The sequence below is a fragment of the Carcharhinus amblyrhynchos genome, chromosome 16, assembly GCF_965287045.1.
Source record: "Carcharhinus amblyrhynchos chromosome 16, sCarAmb.v2.hapA, whole genome shotgun sequence".
Classification (NCBI taxonomy): Eukaryota; Metazoa; Chordata; class Chondrichthyes; order Carcharhiniformes; family Carcharhinidae; genus Carcharhinus; species Carcharhinus amblyrhynchos.
The window spans coordinates 69494591-69522311 of NC_137339.1; the positions used below are offsets into that span (position 1 = coordinate 69494591).

Genomic DNA, 27721 nt, shown 5'->3' on the forward strand with positions numbered 1-27721 from the left:
GCACTTCAGGTAGCATTGTACACGTAAACATTCCTTCTTCGCAGACTCCGAGAACTTGTTCTCTCACCATTTCCAGATTCAGGGTAAGGATCGCTCACTGTGTAACTGCACAGAGTCACTGTTTATTCAGCAGGGTAAGGATCGCTCACTGTGTAACTGTACAGAGTCACTGTTTATTCAGCAGGGTAAGGATCACTCACTGTGTAACTGTACAGGGTCACTGTTTATTCAGCAGGGTAAGGATCGCTCACTGTGTAACTGTACAGAGTCACTGTTTATTCAGCAAGGTAAGGATCACTCACTGTGTAACTGTACAGAGTCACTGTTTATTCAGCAGGGTAAGGATCGCTCACTGTGTAACTGTACAGAGTCACTGTTTATTCAGCAGGGTAAGGATCGCTCACTGTGTAACTGTACAGAGTCACTGTTTCTTCAGCAGGGTAAGGATCGCTCACTGTGTAACTGTACAGAGTCACTGTTTCTTCAGCAGGGTAAGGATTGCTCACTGTGTAACTGTACAGAGTCACTGTTTCTTCAGCAGGGTAAGGATCGCTCATTGTGTAACTGTACAGAGTCACTGTTTATTCAGCAGGGTAAGGATCGCTCACTGTGTAACTGTACAGAGTCACTGTTTATTCAGCAAGGTAAGGATCACTCACTGTGTAACTGTACAGAGTCACTGTTTATTCAGCAGGGTAAGGATCGCTCACTGTGTAACTGTACAGAGTCACTGTTTATTCAGCAGGGTAAGGATCGCTCACTGTGTAACTGTACAGAGTCACTGTTTCTTCAGCAGGGTAAGGATCGCTCACTGTGTAACTGTACAGAGTCACTGTTTCTTCAGCAGGGTAAGGATCGCTCACTGTGTAACTGTACAGAGTCACTGTTTCTTCAGCAGGGTAAGGATCGCTCATTGTGTAACTGTACAGAGTCACTGTTTATTCAGCAGAGTAAGGATCACTCACTGACTCTCGCTGGGGTACGGGTCCCACACACACTGACTCTCACTGGGGTACGGGTCCCACACACACTGACCCTCACTGGGGTACGGGTCCCACACACACTGACCCTCACTGGGTACGGGTCCCACACACACTGACTCTCACTGGGGTACGGGTCCCACACACACTGACTCTCACTGGGGTACGGGTCCCACACACACTGACTCTCACTGGGGTACGGGTCCCACACACACTGACTCTCACTGGGGTACGGGTCCCACACACACTGACTCTCACTGGGGTACGGGTCCCACACACACTGACTCTCACTGGGGTATTGATGGGAGCTAATTTCCATGGTGCTGTGGTTAGAGCTGGAATGGATCTGTTGGGTCACTGGTTCTCACTCTGTCTCTCAGGGGTGTTTAATGTATTTTACAGGTCGAATTCTGGGAGCAGTGATGAAGAATTTGGCGGTCTGGATTTCGATCTGCCTCTTAACCAATCAGGTAGTTGGTTTCTTGCCAAATCGAAGCCAGGGAAATGTCTCGCATCGTGACATCACTCGCAAGGCGGCTCTGCGTATCACCTACAGAATCTTCCAACAACTCCCCAACTTCGAGGGCAAGGTTCTTCCTCACAACTCCATTCCGGTAAGCCACACTACCTTATACTGCAGCCCCCTCTGTCTGACACACATCAGACAGGGATCAGACTCACGTCACTCGCCCGCACAGAGTGAGAGGCCCCTGGGTAACTGACAGAGAATTCTCAAAGCCAGCTCCCTCCCACACCTGCCCCAGACCACACCACCCCACCCAGCCCAGAGAATTACCCAGCTGGGACATACCCACTTTACTCTGTATCTAACCCCGTGCTGTACCTGACCTGGGAGTGTTTGATGGGGACAGTGTAGAGGGAGCTTTACTCTGTATGTAACCCCGTGCTGTACCTGACCTGGGAGTGTTTGATGGGGACAGTGTAGAGGGAGCTTTACTCTGTATCTAACCCTGTGCTGTACCTGTCCTGGGAGTGTTTGATGGGGACAGTGTAGAGGGAGCTTTACTCTGTATGTAACCCCGTGCTGTACCTGTCCTGGGAGTGTTTGATGGGGGACAGTGTAGAGGGAGCTTTACTCTGTATCTAACCCCGTGCTGTACCTGTCCTGGGAGTGTTTGATGGGGGGACAGTGTAGAGGGAGCTTTACTCTGTATCTAACCCCGTGCTGTACCTGTCCTGGGAGTGTTTGATGGGGACAGTGTAGAGGGAGCTTTACTCTGTATCTAACCCCGTGCTGTACCTGTCCTGGGAGTGTTTGATGGGGACAGTGTAGAGGGAGCTTTACTCTGTATCTAACCCCGTGCTGTACCTGTCCTGGGAGTGTTTGTTGGGTGGACAGTGTAGAGGGAGCTTTACTCTGTATCTAACCCCGTGCTGTACCTGTCCTGGGAGTGTTTGATCGGGGGACAGTGTAGAGGGAGCTTTACTCTGTATCTAACCCCGTGCTGTACCTGTCCTGGGAGTGTTTGATGGGGGGACAGTGTAGAGGGAGCTTTACTCTGTATCTAACCCCGTGCTGTACCTGTCCTGGGAGTGTTTGATGGGGGACAGTGTAGAGGGAGCTTTACTCTGTATCTAACCCCATGCTGTACCTGTCCTGGGAGTGTTTGATGGAGACAGTGTAGAGGGAGCTTTACTCTGTATCTAACCCCGTGCTGTACCTGTCCTGGGAGTGTTTGATGGGGGGACAGTGTAGAGGGAGCTTTACTCTGTATCTAACCCCGTGCTGTACCTGTCCTGGGAGTGTTTGTTGGGGGGACAGTGTAGAGGGAGCTTTACTCTGTATCTAACCCCGTGCTGTACCTGTCCTGGGAGTGTTTGATGGGGGGACAGTGTAGAGGGAGCTTTACTCTGTATCTAACCCCGTGCTGTACCTGTCCTGGGAGTGTTTGATGGAGGACAGTGTAGAGGGAGCTTTACTCTGGTGTCGAAATTTGCTGATGACACCAAAATTGGTGGAAAGGCAAATTTTGCGGAGGGTGAGGAGAGTCTACAGAAGGATCTAGATAGGCTGGGCGAATGGGCCAGGAATGGCAAATGGAATTTACTGTTGGCAAGTGCGAGGTGGTCCACTTTGGTAGGAATAATGGTAGGAAGGATTATTACTTACGTGGAGAAAAACTGCAGCAGGCGACGGTGCAGAGGGACCTCAGGGTCCTTGTGCATGAGTCGCAAAAACCCAGCTTGCAGGTGCAGCAGGTGGTCAGGAAGGCGAATGGGATGCTGGCCTTCATAGCGAGGGGGATTGAATATAAAAGTAGGGAGGTCTTGCTGCGGCTGTATAGGGCATTGGTGAGGCCGCAGCTGGAGTACTGTGTGCAGTTTTGGGCGCCGTACTTACGCAAGGATATTTTGGCCCTGGAGGGAGTGCAGAGGAGGTTTACTAGGCTGATGCCGGAGTTGAGGGGGTTGAGCTATGAGGAGAGGCTGAATAAATTAGGCTTGTACTCGTTAGAGTTTAGAAGAATGAGGGGAGATCTCATTGAGACGTATAAGATGATGAATGGGATGGATAGGATAGAGGTGGAGAGACTCTTCCCGCTCAAAAAAGACAGTAGGACTAGGGGGCACAGCCTCAAGATAAAGGGGGGGTGGTTTAGAACGGAGTTGAGGAGGAACTTCTTCACTCAAAGGGTGGTGAATCTCTGGAATTCTCTGCCCGTTGAAGTGGTGGAGGCTGCCTCGCTAAATATTTTCAAGACGCGGGTTGATGGGTTTTTGATAAGCGAGGGGATTAAGGGTTATGGGGAGAGGGCGGGAATGTGGAACTGAGCCACGACGGATCAGCCATGATCTTATTGAATGGCGGGGCAGGCTCGAAGGGCTAGTTGGCCTACTCCTGCTCCTATTTCTTATGTTCTTATGTTCTTATGTTCTCTGTATCTAACCCCGTGTTGTACCTGTCCTGGGAGTGTATGATGGGGACAGTGTAGAGGGAGCTTTACTCTGTATCTAACCCCGTGCTGTACCTGTCCTGGGAGTGTTTGATGGGGGGACAGTGTAGAGGGAGCTTTACTCTGTATCTAACCCCGTGCTGTACCTGTCCTGGGAGTGTTTGATGGGGGGACAGTGTAGAGGGAGCTTTACTCTGTATCTAACCCCGTGCTGTACCTGTCCTGGGAGTGTATGATGGGGACAGTGTAGAGGGAGATTTACTCTCTATCTAACCCTGTGTTCTGTCCTTTCAGGATGCTTCCCTCTCCGAGGAGAAGCTTTTTCAGTTGTATTACGGAGACACAGTTTCAGCCTCCAAGTTTCGTCAGGCCATCGATGAGATTGCCGGGGCCAATGTCTTTGTTGACTATTTCTATTTGTTCTCCACCAAACGGCACTTTGATTCTGAGTCTCTGTACAAGGGGAAGAATCTGATCCTGGAGCTCCTGACCAGTGTCATCCAGAACATTCAGGAGGAGAACTTCCAATCCGCTCGCAAGAACACTGGCCGCTTTCTCCACACCCTGCAGGTAGGCCTGTCAAACCAGCATCGCAACTAGAAGCAGGAGGAGGCTATTCAGCCCATCGAGCTTGCTCTGACATTCATTATGAAATCACAGCTGTGCATCAAACAATCCACCCTAACCTGCACATCTTTGGACACTAAGGGGCAATTTAGCACAGCCAATCCACCCTAACCTACACATCTTTGGTCACTAAGGGACAATTTAGCATGGCCAATCCACCCTAACCTACACATCTTTGGACACTAAGGGGCAATTTAGCATGGCCAATCCCCCTAACCTACACATCTTTGGACACTAAGGGACAATTTAGCATGGCCAATCCACCCTAACCTACACATCTTTGGTCACTAAGGGGCAATTTAGCATGGCCAATCCACCCTAACCTACACATCTTTGGTCACTAAGGGACAACTTAGCATGGCCAATCCACCCTAACCTACACATCTTTGGTCACTAAGGGACAATTTAGCATGGCCAATCCCCCCTAACCTACACATCTTTGGTCACTAAGGGGCAATTTAGCATGGCCAATCCACCTAACCTACACATCTTTGGTCACTAAGGGGCAATTTAGCATGGCCAATCCACCCTAACCTACACATCTTTGGACACTAAGGGGCAATTTAGCATGGCCAATCCACCTAACCTACACATCTTTGGTCACTAAGGGGCAATTTAGCATGGCCAATCCACCCTAACCTACACATCTTTGGACACTAAGGGGCAATTTAGCATGGCCAATCCACCTAACCTACACATCTTTGGACACTGATCCCCCCCCTCCCCCCCATATCCCTCGATCCCTTTCGTCCCAAGAGTGAAATCTAATTTCTTCCTGAAATCTCACAGCGTTTTCTCCTCAGCTCCTTCCTGTGGGAGTGAATTCCACACATTCCCCACCCTCTGGGTGAAGAAATTTCTCCTCACCTCAGTTCTAAAAGGTTTACCCCTTATCCTCAAACTCTGACCCCTAGTTCTGGACTCTCCCCACCATCGGGAACATTCTTTCTGAATCTACCCTGTCTAACCCTGTGTGAATTTTATAAATTTCTATCAGATCCCCTCTCACTCTTCTCAACTCCAGTGAATATAATCCTAACCCACTCAGTCTCTCCTCATATGACAGACCTGCCATCCCAGGAATCAGCCTGGAAAACCTTCGCTGTGCTCCCTCTATAACAAGGACATCCTTCCTCAGATAAGGAGACCAAAACCACACACAATACTCCTGGTGTGGCCTCACCAACACCCTGTACAATTGCAGCAAAACATCCCTTCATACTGATGGGGCCTCAGGGACATGGGTTCAATTCTGGGCTCGGTTGTCTATCTGTGTGGAGTCCACACATTCTCCTCGTGTCTGCGTGGGTTTCCTCCTGCAGCTCTGGTTTCCTCCCACAGTCCAAAGACGTGTAGGTTAGATGGATTGGCCACGCTAAATTGCCCCTTAGTGTCAGGGGGATGAGCTGGGTAAATCCATGGGGCCACGGTTAAAGGGATTGTAATCAGTGCGGGCTCAATGGGCCAAATGGCCTCCTTCTCTGGGGACTCTATGATTCCATGCCACTAATTCCATCTCCATTTCCCAGGACTTTTACAGCCACAGTAACTGGATTGAACTGGGATTCACTGAACCAAACAGGGACATCATCATCCCCGACCGAGATATTGGAACAGTAGCAGGTAGGAGCCTGAATCTCACTGAGAGGAGGAGGCCATTCAGCCCCTCCAGTCTGTTACACAGGAACAGGAGGAGGCCATTCAGCCCCTCGAGCCTGTTACTCAGGAACAGGAGGAGGCCCAGTACTGAGAGCTGTAACTGTGGATGAGAGTGCGGATTGGGACTGGCGCGGGAGATTTCTAAGTCTGAAAGAATATTGGGAATTTTGGTATCCGTTTGGAGCAGATGAGATGGAGATTGAGACGGAGACTGTAACTGTAATTGTGTTCCTGGCAGGAAAAGATGAGCAGACGTGCAGCGATTGTGGGACTGATGTTTGTCGCAGCAACATTCTGGACGCCATCAAATCCAGGAATGTCCTGACCACAGGATATTTCAGCTTCTTGCCCATTGGAAAGCCACAGGGTGAGTGAGTCTGAGGGCAGAATCGTAGAACGTCTACGGAGCACTTGGAGGCCATTCAACCCATGGGTTGGTACTAATACTGCAACAAAGCATCCAACCCAGGCCCCATCACCATGATCCTACATACTTACCCCACTAATCCCCTTAACCGGCACATTTTTAGACACTCAGTCTAAACACTCAGGACAATTTAGCATGGCCAATCCACCCTAACCTACACATCTTTGGACACTAAGGGACAATTTAGCACGGCCAATCCACCCTAACCTACACATCTTTGGACGCTAAGGGACAATTTAGCATGGCCAATCCACCCTAACCTACACATCTTTGGACGCTAAGGGACAATTTAGCATGGCCAATCCACCTAATCTACACATCTTTGGACACTAAGGGAGAAATTTAGCATGGCCAACCCTCTTTAGTGAATTTTGGAGGTTGGATATCAATAACTCCCAAGTTTACAGCAATTCACCCAACTCTTTAGCGAGGTTACAGGCAACAAGATCAGGTTCTGCAATGCGTTGATGTGGCCATCGCTGGCTTGGCTCCGCACTTAGTCCCGCGGACTAATTGCCACTTGTGAAGGTGCAGTCCCTGTGTGGTGTAGGTGCACCCACAGTGCTGTTCGGGACTGAGTGCCAGGAATTTAACCCCAGCCACTGTGAAGGCGTTGTACACTTTGGGTACAGATAACACTTAAACCCAGAGTACTCTCTCTCCAAGAGTTAGTAACTCGTGGACAAGTGAGAATACGAGGCAAAGTGAAGGAGAGAGAAAGTTTTGCAATTACTTCAGCACTGACGCTCTGACAGTGCAGCACTCCCTCAGCACTGACCCTCTGACAGTGCAGCACTCCCTCAGCACTGACCCTCTGACAGTGCAGCACTCCCTCAGCACTGACCCTCTGACAGTGCAGCACTCCCTCAGCACTGACCCTCTGACAGTGCAGCACTCCCTCAGCACTGACCCTCTGACAGTGCGGCGCTCCCTCAGCACTGACCCTCTGACAGTGCGGCACTCCCTCAGCACTGACCCTCTGACAGTGCGGCACTCCCTCAGCACTGACCCTCTGACAGTGCGGCACTCCCTCAGCACTGACCCTCTGACAGTGCGGCACTCCCTCAGCACTGACCCTCCGACAGTGCGGCACTCCCTCAATACTGACCCTCTCACAGTGCGGCACTCCCTCAGCACTGACCCTCTGACAGTGCGGCACTCCCTCAGCACTGACCCTCTGACAGTGCGGCGCTCCCTCAGCACTGACCCTCTGACAGTGCGGCGCTCCCTCAGCACTGACCCTCTGACAGTGCGGCACTCCCTCAGCACTGACCCTCTGACAGTGCGGCACTCCCTCAGCACTGACCCTCTGACAGTGCGGCACTCCCTCAGCACTGACCCTCTGACAGTGCGGCACTCCCTCAGCACTGACCCTCTGACAGTGCGGCGCTCCCTCAGCACTGACCCTCTGACAGTGCGGCACTCCCTCAGCACTGACCCTCTGACAGTGCGGCACTCCCTCAGCACTGACCCTCTGACAGTGCGGCACTCCCTCAGCACTGACCCTCTGACAGTGCGGCACTCCCTCAGCACTGACCCTCTGACAGTGCGGCACTCCCTCAGCACTGACCCTCTGACAGTGCGGCACTCCCTCAGCACTGACCCTCTGACAGTGCGGCACTCCCTCAGCACTGACCCTCTGACAGTGCGGCACTCCCTCAGCACTGACCCTCTGTCAGTGCGGCGCTCCCTCAGCACTGACCCTCTGACAGTGTGGCACTCCCTCAGCACTGACCCTCTGTCAGTGCGGCACTCCCTCAGTACTGACCCTCTGACAGTGCGGCACTCCCTCAGCACTGACCCTCTGTCAGTGCGGCACTCCCTCAGTACTGACCCTCTGACAGTGCGGCACTCCCTCAGCACTGACCCTCTGACAGTGCGGCACTCCCTCAGCACTGACCCTCTGACAGTGCGGCACTCCCTCAGCACTGACTCTGATGATTAATGTTACAGGTAAATGCAGTCATGGTGGGCATGCGGATGGGACCAGACTTCTTGATGCTAAGGGGGGAATTAATAAAGACAAAATGGATTCGCCGCACGGTTACCTTCACAAGCAAGCAGCTGATGTGGCCACGGAAGCGACGCAGCAAGCATTCCGGAGAATCCGAGACGCCGTGGGAGACAAACTCTTCCTGAGGTGAGAGAGCAGCCAGAACCTGGAGACACAGAGAGACAAAACTCTCCAACAATCACCAAAAAATCACAACACAACACTGCTCTACCTGTCCTGGGAGTGTTTGATGGGGACAGTGTAGAGGGAGCTTTACTCTGTATCTAACCCCATGCTGTACCTGTCCTGGGAGTGTTTGATAGGGGACAGTGTAGACGGAGCTTTACTCTGTATCTAACCCCGTGCTGTACCTGTCCTGGGAGTGTTTGATGGGGGACAGTGTAGAGGGAGCTTTACTCTGTATCTAACCCCATGCTGTACCTGTCCTGGGAGTGTTTGATGGGGGGACAGTGTAGAGGGAGCTTTACTCTGTATCTAACCCCGTGCTGTACCTGTCCTGGGAGTGTTTGATGGGGGACAGTGTAGAGGGAGCTTTACTCTGTATCTAACCCCGTGCTGTACCTGTCCTGGGAGTGTTTGATGGGGGGACAGTGTAGAGGGAACTTTACTCTGTATCTAACCCCGTGCTGTACCTGTCCTGGGAGTGTTTGATGGGGGAACAGTGTAGAGGGAGCTTTACTCTGTATCTAACCCCGTGCTGTACCTGTCCTGGGAGTGTTTGATGGGGACAGTGTAGAGGGAGCTTTACTCTGTATCTAACCCCATGCTGTACCTGTCCTGGGAGTGTTTGATGGGGGGACAGTGTAGAGGGAGCTTTACTCTGTATCTAACCCCGTGCTGTACCTGTCCTGGGAGTGTTTGATGGGGGACAGTGTAGAGGGAGCTTTACTCTGTATCTAACCCCGTGCTGTACCTGTCCTGGGAGTGTTTGATGGGGGGACAGTGTAGACGGAACTTTACTCTGTATCTAACCCTGTGCTGTACCTGTCCTGGGAGTGTTTGATGGGGGGACAGTGTAGAGGGAGCTTTACTCTGTGTTGGTGATGATGGGATTACTGAGTTCAGGCGATGTTATTCTGCAGGTTTTTGAATATTGATAGCCCCTCTTCTCTGGTCTTTGTAATCGATACCACGGGGAGTATGAGCGACGATATCGCAGCTGTGAAACAACGAACCATTTCTATCATTGACAGCACTCCGGGAACTCCGCAACAACCTTCCTTCTATATCCTGGTGCCTTTCAATGACCCAGGTGAGACTCCGTCAGGAATTGATTGAGAATAACACAGAGTGACACTGGGTTACACTGTGTGTCACTGAGTGACACAGAGTGACACATACTGACACAGAGTGACACAGAGTGACACAGAGTGACACTGAGTGACACTGAGTGACACTGAATGAAACTAAGCAATACAGTGTAACACTGAGTGAGAGTGACACAGAGTAACACAGTGACACAGAGTGACCCACAGTGTCACAGAGTGACGCAGAGTGATGCAGAGTGACACAGAGTGACACAGTGTGATACTGAGTGACACAGAGTGATGCAGAGTGACACAGTGTGATACTGAGTGACACAGAGACACAGAGTGATGCAGTGACACAGAGTGACACAGTGTGATACAGAGAGTGACACAGTGTGATGCAGAGTGATGCAGAGTGTCACAGAGTGACACAGTGTGATACAGAGTGACACAGTGTGATGCAGAGTGATGCAGAGTGTCACAGAGTGACACAGTGTGATGCAGAGTGACACAGAGTGTCACAGAGTGACGCAGAGTGATGCAGTGACACAGAGTGACACAGAGTGATACAGAGTGACACAGAGTGACACAGTGTGATGCAGAGTGATGCAGAGTGACACAGTGTGATATTGAGTGACACAGAGTGACACAGTGTGATGCAGAGTGATGCAGAGTGACACAGTGTGATACTGAATGACACAGAGACACAGAGTGATGCAGTGACACAGAGTGACACAGAGTGACACAGAGTAACACTGAGTGACACTGAGTGACACTGAGTGAACATACTGACACAGAGTGACACTGAGTGACACTGAGTGACACTGATTGACACTGAATGAAACTAAGCAATACAGTGTAACACTGAGTGAGTGACACAGAGTAACACAGTGACACAGAGTGACCCACAGTGTCACAGAGTGACGCAGAGTGATGCAGTGATACAGAGTGACACAGAGTGATACAGAGTGACGCAGAGTGATGCAGTGACACAGAGTGACACAGAGTGATACAGAGTGACACAGAGTGATGCAGACTGACACAGAGACACGGAGTGACACAAGACACAGAGTGACACAGAGACAGAGTGACGCAGTGACACAATGTGATACAGAGTGACACGGAGTGACACAGAGACACGGAGTGACACAGTGTGACACAGCATGACAGAGTGACACAGTGATACAGTGACACAGTGTCAGAGTGACACAGGGTGGCACGCTGTGACACAGAGTGATATAGAGTGGCACCGAGTGACACCGACTGAGACAGCCCCTCTCACCTCACCCTCTGGCATCCAGCTCTTTTTCCATATTTGAACCAAGGCTGTAATGAGGTCAGGAGCTGAGTGACCCCCCCCTGGTGAAACCCAAACTGGGCGTCACTGAGCAGGTGCTGCTGGAGGGCGCTGTCGATGACCCCTTCCATCACTTTACTGATGATGGAGAGTAGACTGATTGGGCAGGAATTGGCAGGGTTGGATTTGTCCTGCTTTTTGTGTACAGGACAGACCTGGGTAACTTTCCACATTGCTGGGTAGATGCCAGTGTTGTAACTGTACTGGGAGAGCTTGGCCAGGGCAGCGGCAAGTTCTGGAGCACAAGTCTTCGGGACTATTGCCGGAATGTTATCCGGGCCCATTCCCTTTCAGTATCCAGTGTCTCCGACTGTTTCCTGATATCACGTGGAGAGAATGGAATTGGCTGGAGACTGGTATCCGAGGTGCTGACCTCTCCACGTAGCTGAGGTGATGATTCGAGTATGAGTATTTTTATCTGTGAACAATCATCGTCACTGGTTCCCAATTGGGTTTTGTTACAGAATTTGGCCCAGTGACTAAATCCACAGACCCAGACATCTTTAAACAGGCCATCTCATTACTGCCAGCAACAGGAGGGGGAGACGCCCCAGAGATGTGCCTCCATGGATTACAGGTCAGTACTTCATAAGACATCGGAGCAGAATGAGGCCACTCGGCCCATCTGCTCCCCATTCAATCATGGCTGATTTTTTTTCTCCTCCCCGTTCTCCTGCCTTTCCCCCGATCCCCTTATTAATCAGGAACCGATCTATCTCTGTCTTAAAGACACTCAGGGACCCCCCCCCTCCTCTGCGGCAAAGAGTTCCACACATTCCCCACTCTCTGGCTGAAGAAATTCCTCCTCATCTCTGTTTTAAAGGATCGTCCCTTTACCCTGAGGTTGTTCCCTCTGGTTTTAGTTTTTCCTACTAATGGAAACGTCCTCTCCACATCCACTCTATCCAGGGCCTCGCAGTATCCTGTAAGTTTCAATAAGATCCCCCCTCTCGTCCTTCTAAACTCCAACGAGTACAGACCCAGAGTCCTCAACCCGTTCCTCATCCGACAAGCTCTTCATTCCAGGGATCATTCTTGTGGAACCTCCTCTGGACCCTTTCCAAGGCCAAGTTTCTCCAACCTCTCCTCATAGCTAATGCCCTCCATACCAGACAACACGAAGGCTGTGGTGAACCTGGTCAGGAAGAAAAGAAAGATGTATAGAAGGTTCAGAGAGCTAAGAGATGTTAAGGATCTAGGGGAGTATAAGGCTTGTAGAAAGGAGCTTAAAAAGGACATTAGGAGAGCCAGAAGGGGTCATGAGAAGGCCTTGGCGGGTAAGATTAAGGAGAATCCCAAGGCCTTCTACAAATATGTGAAGAGTAAAAGGATGAGAAAAGAAGGGATAGGACCTATAAAAGGTGAAGGGGGAAAAGTCTGTGTGGAACCGGAAGACATGGCAGAGGTGCTGAATGAGTACTTTGCCTCGGTATTCATGGTGGAAAGTGATCTGGGAGGTTGTACTACAGGTTTGCGGCAGACTGAAAAGATTGAGTATGTGGATATTAAGGAAGAGGATGTGTTAGAACTTTTAAATTCTATCAAGATAGATAAGTCGCCGGGACCGGATAGGATGTACCCCAGGTTATTGTGGGAGGTGAGGGAAGTGATTGCAGAGCCTCTGGCGATGATCTTTGCATCGTCGATGGAGACGGGAGAGGTTCCGGAGGATTGCGGATGTGGTTCCTATTTTCAAGAAAGGGAACAGGGATAGCTCGGGAAATTACCGACCGGTGAGTCTGACCTCAGTGGTTGGTAAGCTGATGGACAGGATTCTGAGGGACAAGATTTATGAGCATTTAGAGAAGTTTAGAATGATCAGGAATAGTCAGCACGGCTTTGTCAAGGGCAGGTCATGCCTTACGAGCCTAGTTGAGTTCTTTGAAAATGTGACTGAACACATTGACGAAGGAAGAGCGGTGGACGTGGTTTACATGGACTTCAGCAAGGCGTTTGATAAGGTCCCCCATGCAAGACTTCTTGAGAAGGTGAAAGGGCATGGGATCCAAGGGGCTTTGGCCTTGTGGATCCAGAACTGGCTTGCCTGCAGAAAGCAGAGAGTGGTTGTGGATGGGTCTTTTTCTGCATGGAGGTCAGTCACCAGTGGAGTGCCCCAGGGATCTGTTCTAGGACCCTTGCTGTTCGTCATTTTCATAAATGACCTGGATGAGGAAGTGGAGGGATGGGTTAGTAAGTTTGCTGATGATACGAAGGTTGGTGGTGTTGTGGATAGTCAGGAGGGATATTAGAAGTTGCAGCGTGACATAGATAGGATGCAAGACTGGGTGGAGAAGTGGCAGATGGACTTCAACGCGGATAAATGTGTAGTGGTCCATTTTGGCAGGACCAACAGGATGCAGGAATACAATATCAAAGGTAGGAGTCTTGGCTGTGTTGAGGAGCAGAAGGATCTTGGGGTCTGGATCCATAGGACTCTTAAATCGGCCTCGCAGGTGGAGGATGTGGTCAAGAAGGCGTATGGTGTACTGGCCTTCATTAATCGAGGGATTGAGCTTAGGAGTTGGGAGGTATTGCTGCAACTTTATAAGACCCTTGTCAGACCCCACTTGGAGTACTGTGCGCAGTTCTGGTCGCCTCACTACAGGAAGGATGTGGAAGCTATTGAGAGGGTGCAGAGGAGATTTACAAGGATGTTGCCTGGATTGGGTGGCATGCCTTATGAAGATAGGTTGAGGGAGCTAGGTCTCTTCTCCCTGGAGAGACGAAGGTTGAGAGGCGACCTGATAGAGGTTTATAAAATGTTGAGAGGAATAGATAGGGTGGATTCTCAGAGGCTATTTCCCAGGGCTGAAATGGTCACTACAAGAGGACACAGGTTTAAGGTGCTGGGAAGCAAGTACGGAGGAGATGTTAGGGGTAAGTTTTTCACTTAGAGGGTGGTGAGTGAGTGGAACCGGCTGCCGTCAGTAGTGGTGGAGGCGAACTCACTGGGGTCTTTTAAGAGACTTCTGGATGAGTATATGGGATCTAATGGGATTGGGGGTTATAGATAGGTCTATGGCTTGGCAGGTATAGACGTGATCGGCGCAACTTGTGGGCCGAAGGGCCTGTTTGTGCTGTAGTGTTCTATGTTCTATGTAAATCTTTTCTGTCCCCTCTCCAAAGCCTCCACATCCGTCTGGTAGTGTGGCGACCAGAATTGAACACTATATTCCAAGTGCAGCCTAACTAAGGTTCTATAAAGCTGCAACATGACTTGCCCATTTTTAAACTCAATGCCCCGGCCGATGAAGGTAAGCATGCCGTATGCCTTCTTGACTACCTTCTCCACCTGCATTGCCACTTTCAGTGACCTGTGTACCTGTACACCCAGATCCCTCTGCCTATCAATACTCTTAAGGGTTCTGCCATTTACTGTATATTTCCTATCTGTATTAGACCTTCCAAAATGCATCACCTCACATTTGGGATGAATTTCTCCCTATTAACCACCCTGTCATTGTTCTTCCCTTGCCTTCCCTGTGAGTCTCCCTTTCCAATAACTCAGACCTGCTCCTCCTTCATGCCTTTGTAGTTCCCTTTATTTAATTGTAATCCCTTGACCTCAGATTCCAGCTTTTCCCTTCCGAACCGCAGGGTAAGTTCTATCGTATTGTGCTCACTGATCCCTAAGGGTTCCTCCACTTTAATTCCCAAATCAAGTCTGTCTCATTACACATCACCCAATCCAGAAGTGCCTGTTTCCGACTAGACTCTGTCACAAGCTGCTCCAAAAAAAACCATCGCTAAGACATTCCACAAATTCTCTTTCTTGGGAATCTGCTGCCTACCTGATTTTCCCAGCTCCGTGTGAAACCCCCCGTGATTATTGAAATATTGCCTTTTTTATTTGATGTCTTTTCTGCTCCACATCCTGAGTGCTGCTCAGGAAGCCAGTACATAACCCCCATCAGAGGATTTTCACCTTTCTGATTCCTCAGCTCTGCCCACTGAGATTCTATACCTTCTTAGAGGACTGTGACACTGGGGAGATGGTCTCACTCTCCCAACCTCACACACACAGACTGCTGTACCTGGGGAGGTCTCTCTAACCCTCTCTCTCTCACACACACACACTGCTGTACCTGGGGAGGTCTCTCTAACCCTCTCTCTCTCACACACACTCCTGTATCTGGGGAGGTCACTCTAACCCTCTCTCCCTCTCACACACACACTCCTGTATCTGGGGAGGTCTCTCTAACCCTCTCTCCCTCTCACACACTCCTGTATCTGGGGAGGTCTCTCTAACCCTCTCTCTCACTCACACTCCTGTATCTGGGGAGGTCTCTCTAACCCTCTCTCTCACACACACACTCCTGTATCTGGGGAGGTCTCTCTAACCCTCTCTCTCACACACACACTCCTGTATCTGGGGAGGTCACTCTAACCCTCTCTCCCTCTCACACACACACTCCTGTATCTGGGGAGGTCTCTCTAACCCTCTCTCTCACACACACACTCCTGTATCTGGGGAGGTCTCTCTAACCGTCTCTCTCACACACACACACACTCCTGTATCTGGGGAGGTCTCTCTAACCCTCTCTCTCTCTCACACACACACTCCTGTATCTGGGGAGGTCTCTCTAACCCTCTCTCTCTCACACACACACTCCTGTATCTGGGGAGGTCTCTCTAACCCTCTCTCTCTCACACACACACTCCTGTATCTGGGGAGGCCTCTCTAACCCTCTCTCTCTCACACACACACTCCTGTATCTGGGGAGGTCTCTCTAACCCTCTCTCTCTCACACACACTCCTGTATCTGGGGAGGTCTCTCTAACCCTCCCTCTCTCACACACACACACTCCTGTACCTGGGGAAATCTCTCTAACCCTCTCTCTCTCACACACTCCTGTACCTGGGGAGGTCTCTCTAACCCTCTCTCTCACACACACACACTCCTGTATCTGGGGAGGTCTCTCTAACCCTCTCTCTCTCACACACACACTCCTGTATCTGGGGAGGTCTCTCTAACCCTCTCTCTCTCACGCACACTCCTGTATCTGGGGAGGTCTCTCTAACCCTCTCTCTCTCACACACACACTCCTGTACCTGGGGAAATCTCTCTAACCCTCTCTCTCTCACACACTCCTGTATCTGGGGAGGTCTCTCTAACCCTCTCTCTCACACACACACACTCCTGTACCTGGGGAAATCTCTCTAACCCTCTCTCTCTCACACACTCCTGTATCTGGGGAGGTCTCTCTAACCCTCTCTCTCTCTCACACACACTCCTGTACCTGGGGAAGCCTCTCTAACCCTCTCTCTCTCTCTCACACACACTCCTGTATCTGGGGAGGTCTCTCTAACCCTCTCTCTCTCTCTCTCACACACACACACTCATGTATCCAAGGGGGTCTCTCTAATCCTCTCTGTCTCCCAGAGAAACTCCTGTATCCGGGGAGATGTTCCTATGCACATCCCCACCGCACCCTCCCCTGCCACCCCCGCCTCGGGGTAAGTGTTCTGTCTCTGTGCACATCGGGCTATTGTCTGTTTGAAGTATAATCTTATCTTTTCTGCCTTCCAGTTAGCCCTGACAAACGCAGCACCAGGCTCCCAAATCTATGTATTCACGGATGCGCCAGCCAAGGATATTGAACTGAAAGATACAATCCTCGCTCTGATAGAACAAACAGGATCCCGGGTAAGCACTGTCCCAGCACAGGAAATCCCGTACCCCAGTGAGAGTCAGTGTGTGTGGGACCCGTACCCCAGTGAGAGTCAGTGTGTGTGGGACCCGTACCCCAGTGAGAGTCAGTGTGTGTGGGACCCGTACCCCAGTGAGAGTCAGTGTGTGTGGGACCCGTACCCCAGTGAGAGTCAGTGTGTGTGGGACCCGTACCCCAGTGAGAGTCAGTGTGTGTGGAACCCGTACCCCAGTGAGAGTCAGCGTGTGTGGGACCCGTACCCCAGTGAGAGTCAGTGTGTGTGGGAGCCGTACCCCAGTGAGAGTCAGTGTGTGTGGGACCCGTACCCCAGTGAGAGTCAGTGTGTGTGGGACCCGTCCCCCAGTGAGAGTCAGTGTGTGTGGAACCCGTACCCCAGTGAGAGTCAGTGTGTGTGGGACCCGTACCCCAGTGAGAGTCAGTGTGTGTGGGACCCGTACCCCAGTGAGAGTCAGTGTGTGTGGGAGCCGTACCCCAGTGAGAGTCAGTGTGTGTGGGACCCGTACCCCAGTGAGAGTCAGTGTGTGTGGGAGCCGTACCCCAGTGACAGTCAGTGTGTGTGGGAGCCGTACCCCAGTGAGAGTCAGTGTGTGTGGGAGCCGTACCCCAGAGTGTGTGCGGGACCCGTACCCCAGCAAGAGTCAGTGTGTGTGGGACCCGTACCCCAGTGAGAGTCAGTGTGTGTGGGAGCCGTACCCCAGAGTGTGTGCGGGACCCGTACCCCAGCAAGAGTCAGTGTGTGTGGGACCCGTACCCCAGTGAGAGTCAGTGTGTGTGGGACCCGTACCCCAGTGAGAGTCAGTGTGTGTGGGACCCGTACCCCAGCAAGAGTCAGTGTGTGTGGGAGCCGTACCCCAGTGAGAGTCAGTGTGTGTGGGACCCGTACCCCAGAGTGTGTGTGGGACCCGTACCCCAGTGAGAGTCCGTACATGTGGAGATTGAACTCTGTCTACTGGACCTCAAAATCCTGCTTGTCTTTTCCAGGTCTACTTTTTTCTGACGAATGTGTTCGCCCGCCGGAGAAGGAGTTTGGGGAAACGAGTGAAACGTGCCTCTGACTCTGGTCTCGATCTCTATCGGACCCTCTCCACTGCCTCGGGCGCTGATGCAGTTCAGATCCCCCGCAACCAGCTCTTCGAGTTGACATCAATCATCGAGGAGTCCACCAGCGGAGCCTTGGTAAGCTCCAGAAAGTGGTAACACGGCGCTCGGGGTAACGGTGGGACCAGGTATCCCCAGGAACGATCTTTGCCTCCGCTTAGCGAACAGTCGCTAAATCAGGCAAGGTTCGAAACCCCCCTCCCTTCCCGGGACACACCCAGCCAGGTACTGCTGAATGGGATTGGGTGGGAGGTCAACTGTTCCTCGTGTGTCAGTTCAGACTCAATGGGCCGAGGGTCTCCTCTACTCCATGTGATTCTACAATTCTCAGATCAATCGCAAAGTGTTGTTGCAAAGGTAGGAGTTTTAAAAGCTATGTAAAAATTGTGAAGTGCCTGATTGGAAAGCAGTGGCTTGAAAAATTAGACCTTTGTCTGTACTTAGAGTTTTTTTTAAAAAATCCATATGGAGTACACAGACTGAAACATTTTTTTTTCAATGGCCAAACGGTGATGTTGCCGAGAGAACAATCTGCTTTTGAATTTGAGCCAATCAGCACTTGAATAACAGCAGCCTATCACATTTAAATTTGATGTTTTGGGAATCTGAGAACCAATCCTACTGTACGGATCCTAAAGAGAAGGCGCTGGAAAATCTCAGTGGGTCTGGCAGCATCTGTAAATAGAGAGAAGAGCTGACCTTTCGGGTCCAGATGGCCCTGAGACAAAGACTCACCTGGACCCAAAACATCAGCTCTTTTCTCTCCTTCCCGATGCTGCCAGACCCGCCGAGATTTTCCAGCATTTGGTTTCAGATTCCTACATCCACCGGAATTCACTTTTATCCTATCGTGGGGACGTTGGTTTGTCATCAGGGGTATAAGAGACTGGGGGGGCAGTGCCACAAAACGGGAGAAGGGAACCTGCCACAACTCACAGCTTTAGAGAGAGAGAGACAGCTCTCAGATACAGAGAGACACTGCAACCGCTCTCTGCCACTGATCATAACTTCTGGCTCAAAGCCTCCTCTGAATAGCAAAGGTACCAGAAGAAAGACAGAAGATTCCAAAAGATGACAAAACCTGGTTGTAAGTTAGAGAGTGACTAACAGTTCTATTTTAATGAGTGGGAATCCAGCTAAACAGCATTCCATGAGAATGGTGTGGTATTCGGTTTGTTAATAGTTTAGTTAACCTGTTCACTGCGAGTTAGATAAATAAAGTGTTGCTTGTAGATTTTACAGAGAGTCTCGGGGAGTTATTTTGATTGAACCACAAAATGTTGGTGAGGGGCCGATCGTACCCCTTCACACACTCACTTTAACAGATTTTGGGGTGAGGTATTCCCCTCTGAGGGGTTCGTTCTCAGAGAGGGGTGAAACCACCTCCCCTTTGTAAGAACGTCACTGAACAACAATGGGCAGGAAGAGGAGAGATCTCAGTCTGAACAGTTGGACAGACTGTTTGGGGCAGTTACCCCTGTGTGGGGGGGGGACTATCGATGCCAGTGCGGTCGCTCTAAGTCCGAACGTCCTAGGGGTCTCCCTCCTAACGTCCTGTCCCAGGACCCTCACTAACCCCCGTGTTCCATTCGGCAGGTAATCCTTCTGCAAATGACCAGCAATCTCTCCCGGGTGGAAAATCCCATCACCTTTGACCTCGATGTTTCCCTTCTGAACGTCACCATCTACATCCGGGGCAGCGCCACCGACCTCAACCTCACCAACCCCAATGGTAAGAATCTCGAACGCAGGAGTTGGGACGTCTTGTTGAAGTTGTACAAGACATTGGTAAGGCCACACTTGGGATACTGTGTACAGTTCTGGTCACCCTATTATAGAAAGGATATTATTAAACTAGAAAGAGTGCAGAAAAGATTTACTAGGATGTTACCGGGACTTGATGGATTGAGTTATAAGGAGAGGCTGGATAGACTGGGGGTTTTTTCTCTGGAGTGTAGGAGGCTGAGGGGTGATCTTATAGAGGTCTACAAAATAATGAGGGGCACAGATCAGCTAGATAGTCAATATCTTTTCCCAAAGGTAGAGGAGTCTAAAACTAGAGGGCATAGGTTTAAGGTGAGAGGGGAGAGATACAAAAGTGTCCAGAGGGGCAACTATTTCACTCAGAGTGTCTGGAGAGAGGTAATAGTAGAGGCGGGTACAATTTTATCTTTTAAAAAGCATTGAGACAGTTACACGGGTACGATGGGTATAGAGGGATATGGGCCAAATGTGGGTAACAGGGATTAGTTTAGGGGTTTAAAAAAAGGGCGGTATGGATAAGTTGGGCCGAAGGGCCTGTTTCCCTGCTGTAACCTCGATGACTCTGCTCATCGCAGAGTTTCACCAATCTGCATTTACACAGCACCTTTCACCCTGTGAACACTCAAAGTGCTCCGACCGAAATTCGTCGCCAGATATCAGGGGCAGGCGAACATGACGCACTTCCACGGAGCGTCCTGCAGGATCCCTTTGGCCTCTCGAGTCTGCCCCCGGTTTATCGGGGCTCTCTCCCAAACCGTAATCCCCTGATTGGGGCGGGCAGCAACTGCGGAACGGATTGGGAGCTGGGGGTAAGTGTTTGCCGAGAGGATTGGCATCGAGCACGGTGGGTGAAGAGGACGAAAGGAGGATGCTCCTTCCTGCAGTTTGAGGAGTAAGCTGCCCTTTCCGGAGGGGGCAGTGTTTAGCCGCAGTGCACTGAGTCATTTGTTACAGTAAAGCCTCGAACACAAATCTCTCTCCACCGCGTTTCTGGATACTCCTTTGCAAGTTCTTCATCTCTCGGTCGCTCTTTGTTGGGTTCAAACGCACTGCGATTCCTTTCCTAGGTCAGAATCAGACGATTGTGGATGGATCGGGAGGATTGGCCACGACAAAAACATTTGGGGATTTGAAGGTGATCCGACTGCAATCCCCCATGGAAGTGGGAGGCTGGCAACTCCAGCTCCAAGCCAGCGGCGAATATTCAGTGAGAATCACCGGTTAGTAACGGGATGGGGAAAAGATCGCGGGCACAGACTTCCTGCTCTCGTGATTAACTAACATGGCCAATCACAGAGTGAGTGACCATCCTGAGGCTGTAACCAACTGTCTCCCTTTCTCAGGTCAGAGTTTGATCGATTTCAGTTACGATATTGTCAAAGCTTTCGAAGGACCTCACCCCGGCCTCACTGTCCAAACCGGGCGCCCCCTTCCAGGTGAGTTCATCCAATGTGCCCACCTATCCGAGTCTCACTGGGGTACGGCTCCCACACACACTGACTCTCACTGGGGTACGGGTCCCACACACACTGACTCTCACTGGGGTACGGCTCCCACACACACTGACTCTCACTGGGGTACGGGTCCCACACACACTGACTCTCACTGGGGTACGGGTCCCACACACACTGACGCTCACTGGGGTACGGGTCCCGCACACACTGACTCTCACTGGGGTACGGGTCCCACACACACTGACTCTCACTGGGGTACGGGTCCCACACACACTGACTCTCACTGGGGTACGGGTCCCACACACACTGACTCTCACTGGGGTACGGGTCCCACACACACTGACTCTCACTGGGGTACGGGTCCCACACACACTGACTCTCACTGGGGTACGGGTCCCACACACACTGACTCTCACTGGGGTACGGGTCCCACACACACTGACTCTCACTGGGGTACGGGTTCCACACACACTGACTCTCACTGGGGTACGGGTCCCACACACACTGACTCTCACTGGGGTACGGGTCCCACACACACTGACTCTCACTGGGGTACGGGTCCCACACACACTGACCCTCACTGGGGTACGGGTCCCACACACACTGACTCTCACTGGGGTACGGGTCCCACACACACTGACTCTCACTGGGGTACGGGCCCCACACACACTGACTCTCACTGGGGTACAATTCCTGGTCCCTCACCCTTTGCCGTGGACATTACACTGTGTTGACCCTCTGATGATTCTCTCGTGACCTTTCCCCTCCCCCTCTCCCAGGTCAGAATGCCACACTAATGGTCTCAGTGACTGGCCTCAATCTCTACGCAAACTCCTCGATCACGCAGCTTCTCCTCTTGGATCTTAACGGGGAGATGTTGGAGAACGGGACCATCCTGAACGAGACGCTTTCCGCTGCCACCTTCCTTGTGGAGATCGCCAGCATTCCGAGCGCCTCCTTCTTGGTGTTGCTGAAGGGATTGGATGGAGCAGGGAACGAGTTCCAGAGACTGTCCTCCAAGTTGATGGCCACCTCACGGATAACGCTAACGGTACAGCCCTGCGACCCCCCACACCTGGGGGGGGGGGGGCTTCTGGTATCTCTGCTGTCTCTCTCTGCGCAGCAAAACCCCGGGTAGTCGGCAGAGTGCAGACTTCCTCTTGTGTCTGCTGAACCTTGCCTTTGTATCTCAGGCTGGCTCCCGCCTTGTGGCTGGATTTCTCCCGCCAGTGGGATTTTAAGGGGTAGTTTGGAGTGAATCTGAATCCCTCACTAACAGCCGAGCATGTAATAGCTGACTTTTAGATCAGCGCAGCCTGAAAGTTGCGCTGGTGTCTGATTTCCAACCAAGGGTCGTAAAACCTCATTTAAAATATAGAATTTTTTTAAATACCTGCCGTGTAAAATCCACAATTAAATTGAACATTTCCAACCCACAAGATAAAGAATATCATTGAAACTGAAAGATACATTTCATTCCTAACATTGTGAATAGAATTCCCTGCCTCTGGAATGTCAGACAGACAGTAGGTTGACTCGGAGCACTGATTAACACAGTATTTTTAGTGCCACCTCGTATCAGTTTACAGAGTAGGCAGCTCGCTCCTAGGCCAAAAACTTCTCTCCCTGGGGATAAACACATGGCAATTGTGTTACTCTCATGTCATCAGTGACATCATGCACCACAGAAAGCATTCTTTCTGGTTGTATCACAGCTCGGTCTGGGCTCCTGCTCTGCCCAAGATCACAAGGAACTACAAAAGGGTTGTGAATGTAGCCCCAATCCATCACACAAACCAGCCTCCCATCCATTGACTCTGTCTACACTTCCTGCTGCCTCGGGGAAAAGCAGCCGGTGTAATTAATGACCCCACACACCCCGGACATTCTCTCTTCCACCTTCTTCCGTCAGGAAAAAGATACAAAAGTCTGAGGTCCCGTACCGACCAACTCAAGAACAGCTTCTTCCCTGCTGCTGTCAGACTTTTGAATGGACCTACCTCGCATTAAGCTGATCTTTCTCTACACCCTCGCTGTGACTGTAACACTACATTCTGCACACTCATCACATCTATTAACATATAGTGAAAAGTATTGTTTCTTGTGTGCGCCACAGACAAAGCATGCTGTTCTTTCTTTCTCTCTCCCTGTCTCTCTCTCTGTGTCACTCTCTGTGTCACTCTCTGTGTCACTCTCTGTGTCACTCTCTGTGTCACTCTCTGTGTCACTGTCTCTCTCTCTTCCTGCCTCTCTCATTCTCTGTGTGTCTCTCTCTCTCTGTCTGTCTGTCTCTCTCATTCTCTCTCTCTCTGCATCTGTCTCTGTCTCTCTCTCTCTATCCCTCTCTGTCTCACTGTCTGTCTCTCTGTCTCTGTCTCTCACTCTCTCCCTGTCTCTCTCCCTGTCTGTCTCTCTCTCTGTCTCTCTCTGTCCCACTGTCTGTCTCTCTCTTGTCTCTACCTCTCTCTCTTTCTGCCTCTCTCATTCTCTCTCTGTCGCTCTCTCTCTCGCTCTCTTTGTCTGTCTCTCTCTCTCTGTCTCTAACTCTCCCTATCTGCCTCTCTCATTCTCTCTCCCTCTCTTTCTGCCTCTCTCATTCTCTCTCTCTGTCTGTCTCTCTCTCTCACTCTCTCTCTATCCCTTTCTGTCTCACTGTCTGTCTCTCTCTCTCCATGTCTCTCTCCCTTACTCTCTCCCTGTCACCTTCTCTCTGTCTCTCTCTCAATCTATCTCTCTGTCTCTCTGTCACAATCTGTCTCTCTTCTCCGTCCCTCTCTGTCCCCCCTCCCTCTCTGTCTGTCTCTCTCTCTCTGTATCCCTTTCTCTCTCCATCTTCTATCTCTCTCTCTCTGTCTCCCTCTCTCTCTCTCTTTCTCTGTCTCTCTTCCTTCTCTCTCTCTGTCCCCTCCCCCCTCTCTGTCTCTCCCACTGTCTCTGTCTCTCTCTCTCTCTGTCACTCTCTTTGCCTCTCACTCTGTCTCTCACTCTCTTTATCTCTCTGTCCCCCTCTGTCTATCTCTCTGTCTCTCTCTCTCTGTCTATCTCTCTGTACTCTTTCTCACTCTGTCTCTCCCTCTCTCACTCTCTATATCTCTCTCTCTCTGTGTGTCTGTGTGTGTGTGTGTGTGTGTATCTCTCTCTCACTGTCTGTCTCTGACTGTCTGTCTGTCCCTCTCTCTCTCTCTGTCTCCCTCTCTCCCTCTCTGTCTCCCTCTCTCTCTCTCTGTCTCTCTCTCTCTCTCTGTCTCCCTCTCTCTCTCTCTCTCTCTCTCTGTCTCCCTCTCTCTCTCTCGGTCTCTCTCTCGGTCTCTCTCTCTCTCTCTGTCTCCCCAGTGGACAGTGTGACTGCATAACAAGCCCAGATCTAACTCACCAATCGCTGTCTCTCTGCATTCAGGTCAACGATCAGGAAATAGTCCGTTCTGGTCAGTACTTCAACGTCTCCATCACTCTCCGATCACAGGGAGAGGCCACAATGTACAAACTGAGTGTCAGAGATGATCAGAACTTCGCTCAAAGCATTGTCCCATCCAGGTAATATCATCCAGTCAGCACGGGGTTAGATACAGAGTAAAGCTCCCTCTACACTGTGCCCATCAAACACTCCCAGGACAGGTACAGCACGGGGTTAGATACAGAGTAAAGCTCCCTCTACACTGTCCACATCAAACACTCCCAGGACAGGTACAACACGGGGTTAGATACAGAGTAAAGCTCCCTCTACACTGTCCCCATCAAACACTCCCAGGACAGGTACAACACGGGGTTAGATACAGAGTAAAGCTCCCTCTACACTGTCCACATCAAACACTCCCAGGACAGGTACAACACGGGGTTAGATACAGAGTAAAGCTCCCTCTACACTGTCCCCATCAAACACTCCCAGGACAGGTACAACACGGGGTTAGATACAGAGTAAAGCTCCCTCTACACTGTCCACATCAAACACTCCCAGGACAGGTACAACACGGGGTTAGATACAGAGTAAAGCTCCCTCTACACTGTCCCCCCATCAAACACTCCCAGGACAGGTACAGCACGGGGTTAGATACAGAGTAAAGCTCCCTCTACACTGTCCCCCATCAAACACTCCCAGGACAGGGACAGCAGGGGGGGGGGGGGTGAGGGTGGGGAGAAGGACTCAATGTGCTGTTTCTCTGTGTGTGGCAATTTAGTGTAACTGTCTCTCACTCTCTCTGCGTCAGGGTCAACCTCACGGCGAACATGAGCGTTGAAGCTTCTGCCCTTTTCTTTGTCCCGAATGAGACTGCGTCAGGGACGGTCATAACGATCACCATCGAGGCCACATCCACCACAACACAAGACTTCAACTACGAACTGCTGCATCTGACTGTCAGAGACCAGGTACCCAGAGCCCAGCTCCCTCTATACAGGGCATGGGGACGAAGAGAGGGTCAGTGCTGAGGGAGTGCCGCACTGTCAGAGGGTCAGTGCTGAGGGAGTGCCGCACTGTCAGAGGGTCAGTGCTGAGGGAGCGCCGCACTGTCAGAGGGTCAGTGCTGAGGGAGTGCCGCACTGTCAGAGGGTCAGTGCTGAGGGAGTGCCGCACTGTCAGAGGGTCAGTACTGAGGGAGTGCCGCACTGTCAGAGGGTTAGTGCTGAGGGAGTGCCGCACTGTCAGAGGGTCAGTGCTGAGGGAGTGCCGCACTGTCAGAGGGTCAGTCCTGAGGGAGTGCCGCACTGTCAGAGGGTCAGTGCTGAGGGAGTGCCACACTGTCAGAGGGTCAGTGCTGAGGGAGTGCCGCACAGCCAGAGGGTCAGTGCTGAGGGAGTGCCGCACTGTCAGAGGGTCAGTGCTGAGGGAGCGCCGCACTGTCAGAGGGTCAGTGCTGAGGGAGCGCCGCACTGTCAGAGGGTCAGTGCTGAGGGAGTGCCGCACTGTCAGAGGGTCAGTGCTGAGGGAGCGCCGCACTGTCAGAGGGTCAGTGCTGAGGGAGTGCCGCACTGTCAGAGGGTCAGTGCTGAGGGAGTGCCGCACTGTCAGAGGGTCAGTGCTGAGGGAGCGCCGCACTGTCAGAGGGTCAGTGCTGAGGGAGTGCCGCACTGTCAGAGGGTCAGTGCTGAGGGAGTGCCGCACTGTCAGAGGGTCAGTGCTGAGGGAGCGCCGCACTGTCAGAGGGTCAGTGCTGAGGGAGCGCCGCACTGTCAGAGGGTCAGTCTCTCTCATGCTGCCGTGTTCCCCACAGATTGAGGATGGGACCTCTCCGAACTGCACCATTGTCCGGCTGGAATATCACTGCCCCCCCGTGCCCGGTGCCAACTGCAGCCGGGAATTGTGGAGCTTGTGGGCGGAGCTGAGCGACACGGGAACGGGGATCGCCAACATTTACAGTCGCCTCGGCAACGGCACCCTGGAGACCACCATCCTGGCCAATAACCAGACCTCTGCCAATTACAGCGCCTCCTGCTGCTTCCCGGAGGTGGAGCTGGTGGCCGTGGACGGAGTCGGGAATGTCGGGAAGTGTGCGGTGAGGGTGGAGCTGCCCACCACCCCCCGGCCACCTCCCACCACCAGCACCCGTCCCAGTTCCGGAGCCCCGGGTCGGAGCCATCCCGGATATCCCAGGGAATTGGCTTCCTGCCTCTTCCTCACCCTCCTCCTCTACTTCCAATAGAAGCATCCGGAAAAATCTCTCCAGGGAGTACGGGTGGTGGTGGAATCTGGGTGGTGATCTCCGCGATTCCGGGCAGGAATCTCTGGGACCTCATGCGGGATTTCGGTCTGGAATTCCAGATGCGATCTTGGTGGTGACCTTTGGAATTTTCTGCGGGATCTGGGTGGTTATCTCTGGATTTCTGGGTGGGAATTTCTAAGATTCTAGGTGATAATTGGTTGGAAATCTCTCGGAATCTGGGTGTGATTCCCCAGGATTCCGGTTGGGTTCTGGTGGGTAGCTCTCGGATTCCGGGTGTGATCAGGTGGGAATCTCTGGGATTCTGGATGGGATCAGGTGGGAATCTATGGGATTCCAGATGGGATCTGGTGAGAATCTACAAGGCTCAGGTGGGATCTGACTGGAATCTATGAGATTCCGGGTAGGATCTGGAGGGAATCTACAGGATTCCAGATGGGATCTGGTGGGAACCTATGGGAATCTTTGCCAGATGTGGTGGCGATATCTGGGATTCCTGGTTGGATCTGGTGGGAATCTACAGGACTCCGGGTGAGATCTGTTAGGAATCTATGGGATTCCAGTGGGATCTGGTGGAAATCTCTGGAATTCCGGATGGGATCTGGTGGGCATCTACAGGACTCCAGGTGGGATCTGGTAGGAAGCTATGGGATTCTGGTGGAATCTGGCTGGAATCTATGGGATTTCAGTGTGATGTGACGGCAATTTCTGCGATTCCAGGTGGGAATCTCTGGGATTCTGGGTGGGGTCTGGTGGCAACTTCTGGAATTTCAGTGTGATCTAGTGGAAATCTCTGGGATTCCGCGTGGGATCTGGTGGGAATCTCTGGGGTTCCGCGTGGGATCTGGTGGG

General features: G+C 51.6%; 1 protein-coding gene across 2 annotated transcripts; it reads left to right on the forward strand.

Annotated features, from left to right (window-relative positions):
• On the forward strand, positions 1-27721 carry LOC145354067 (von Willebrand factor A domain-containing protein 7-like). 2 transcript variants are annotated; one of them, XR_013888790.1, is made up of 18 exons: positions 1-83; positions 1383-1594; positions 4190-4465; positions 6052-6145; positions 6420-6548; positions 8562-8748; positions 9705-9874; positions 11691-11803; positions 16758-16874; positions 17881-18075; positions 19594-19729; positions 20829-20981; positions 21105-21197; positions 21995-22266; positions 24613-24749; positions 25421-25580; positions 26423-27155; positions 27188-27721. XR_013888790.1 is itself a non-coding variant. In XM_080205197.1 (17 exons), exons 2-17 carry the CDS (start codon positions 1403-1405, stop codon positions 26849-26851), a joined length of 2853 nt encoding a protein of 950 aa, XP_080061323.1. In that variant the 5' UTR covers positions 1-83; positions 1383-1402; the 3' UTR covers positions 26852-27721. The 2 variants fall into 2 exon arrangements, 1 of the variants encoding a protein (XP_080061323.1); XM_080205197.1 differs by having other exon boundaries at positions 26423-27721.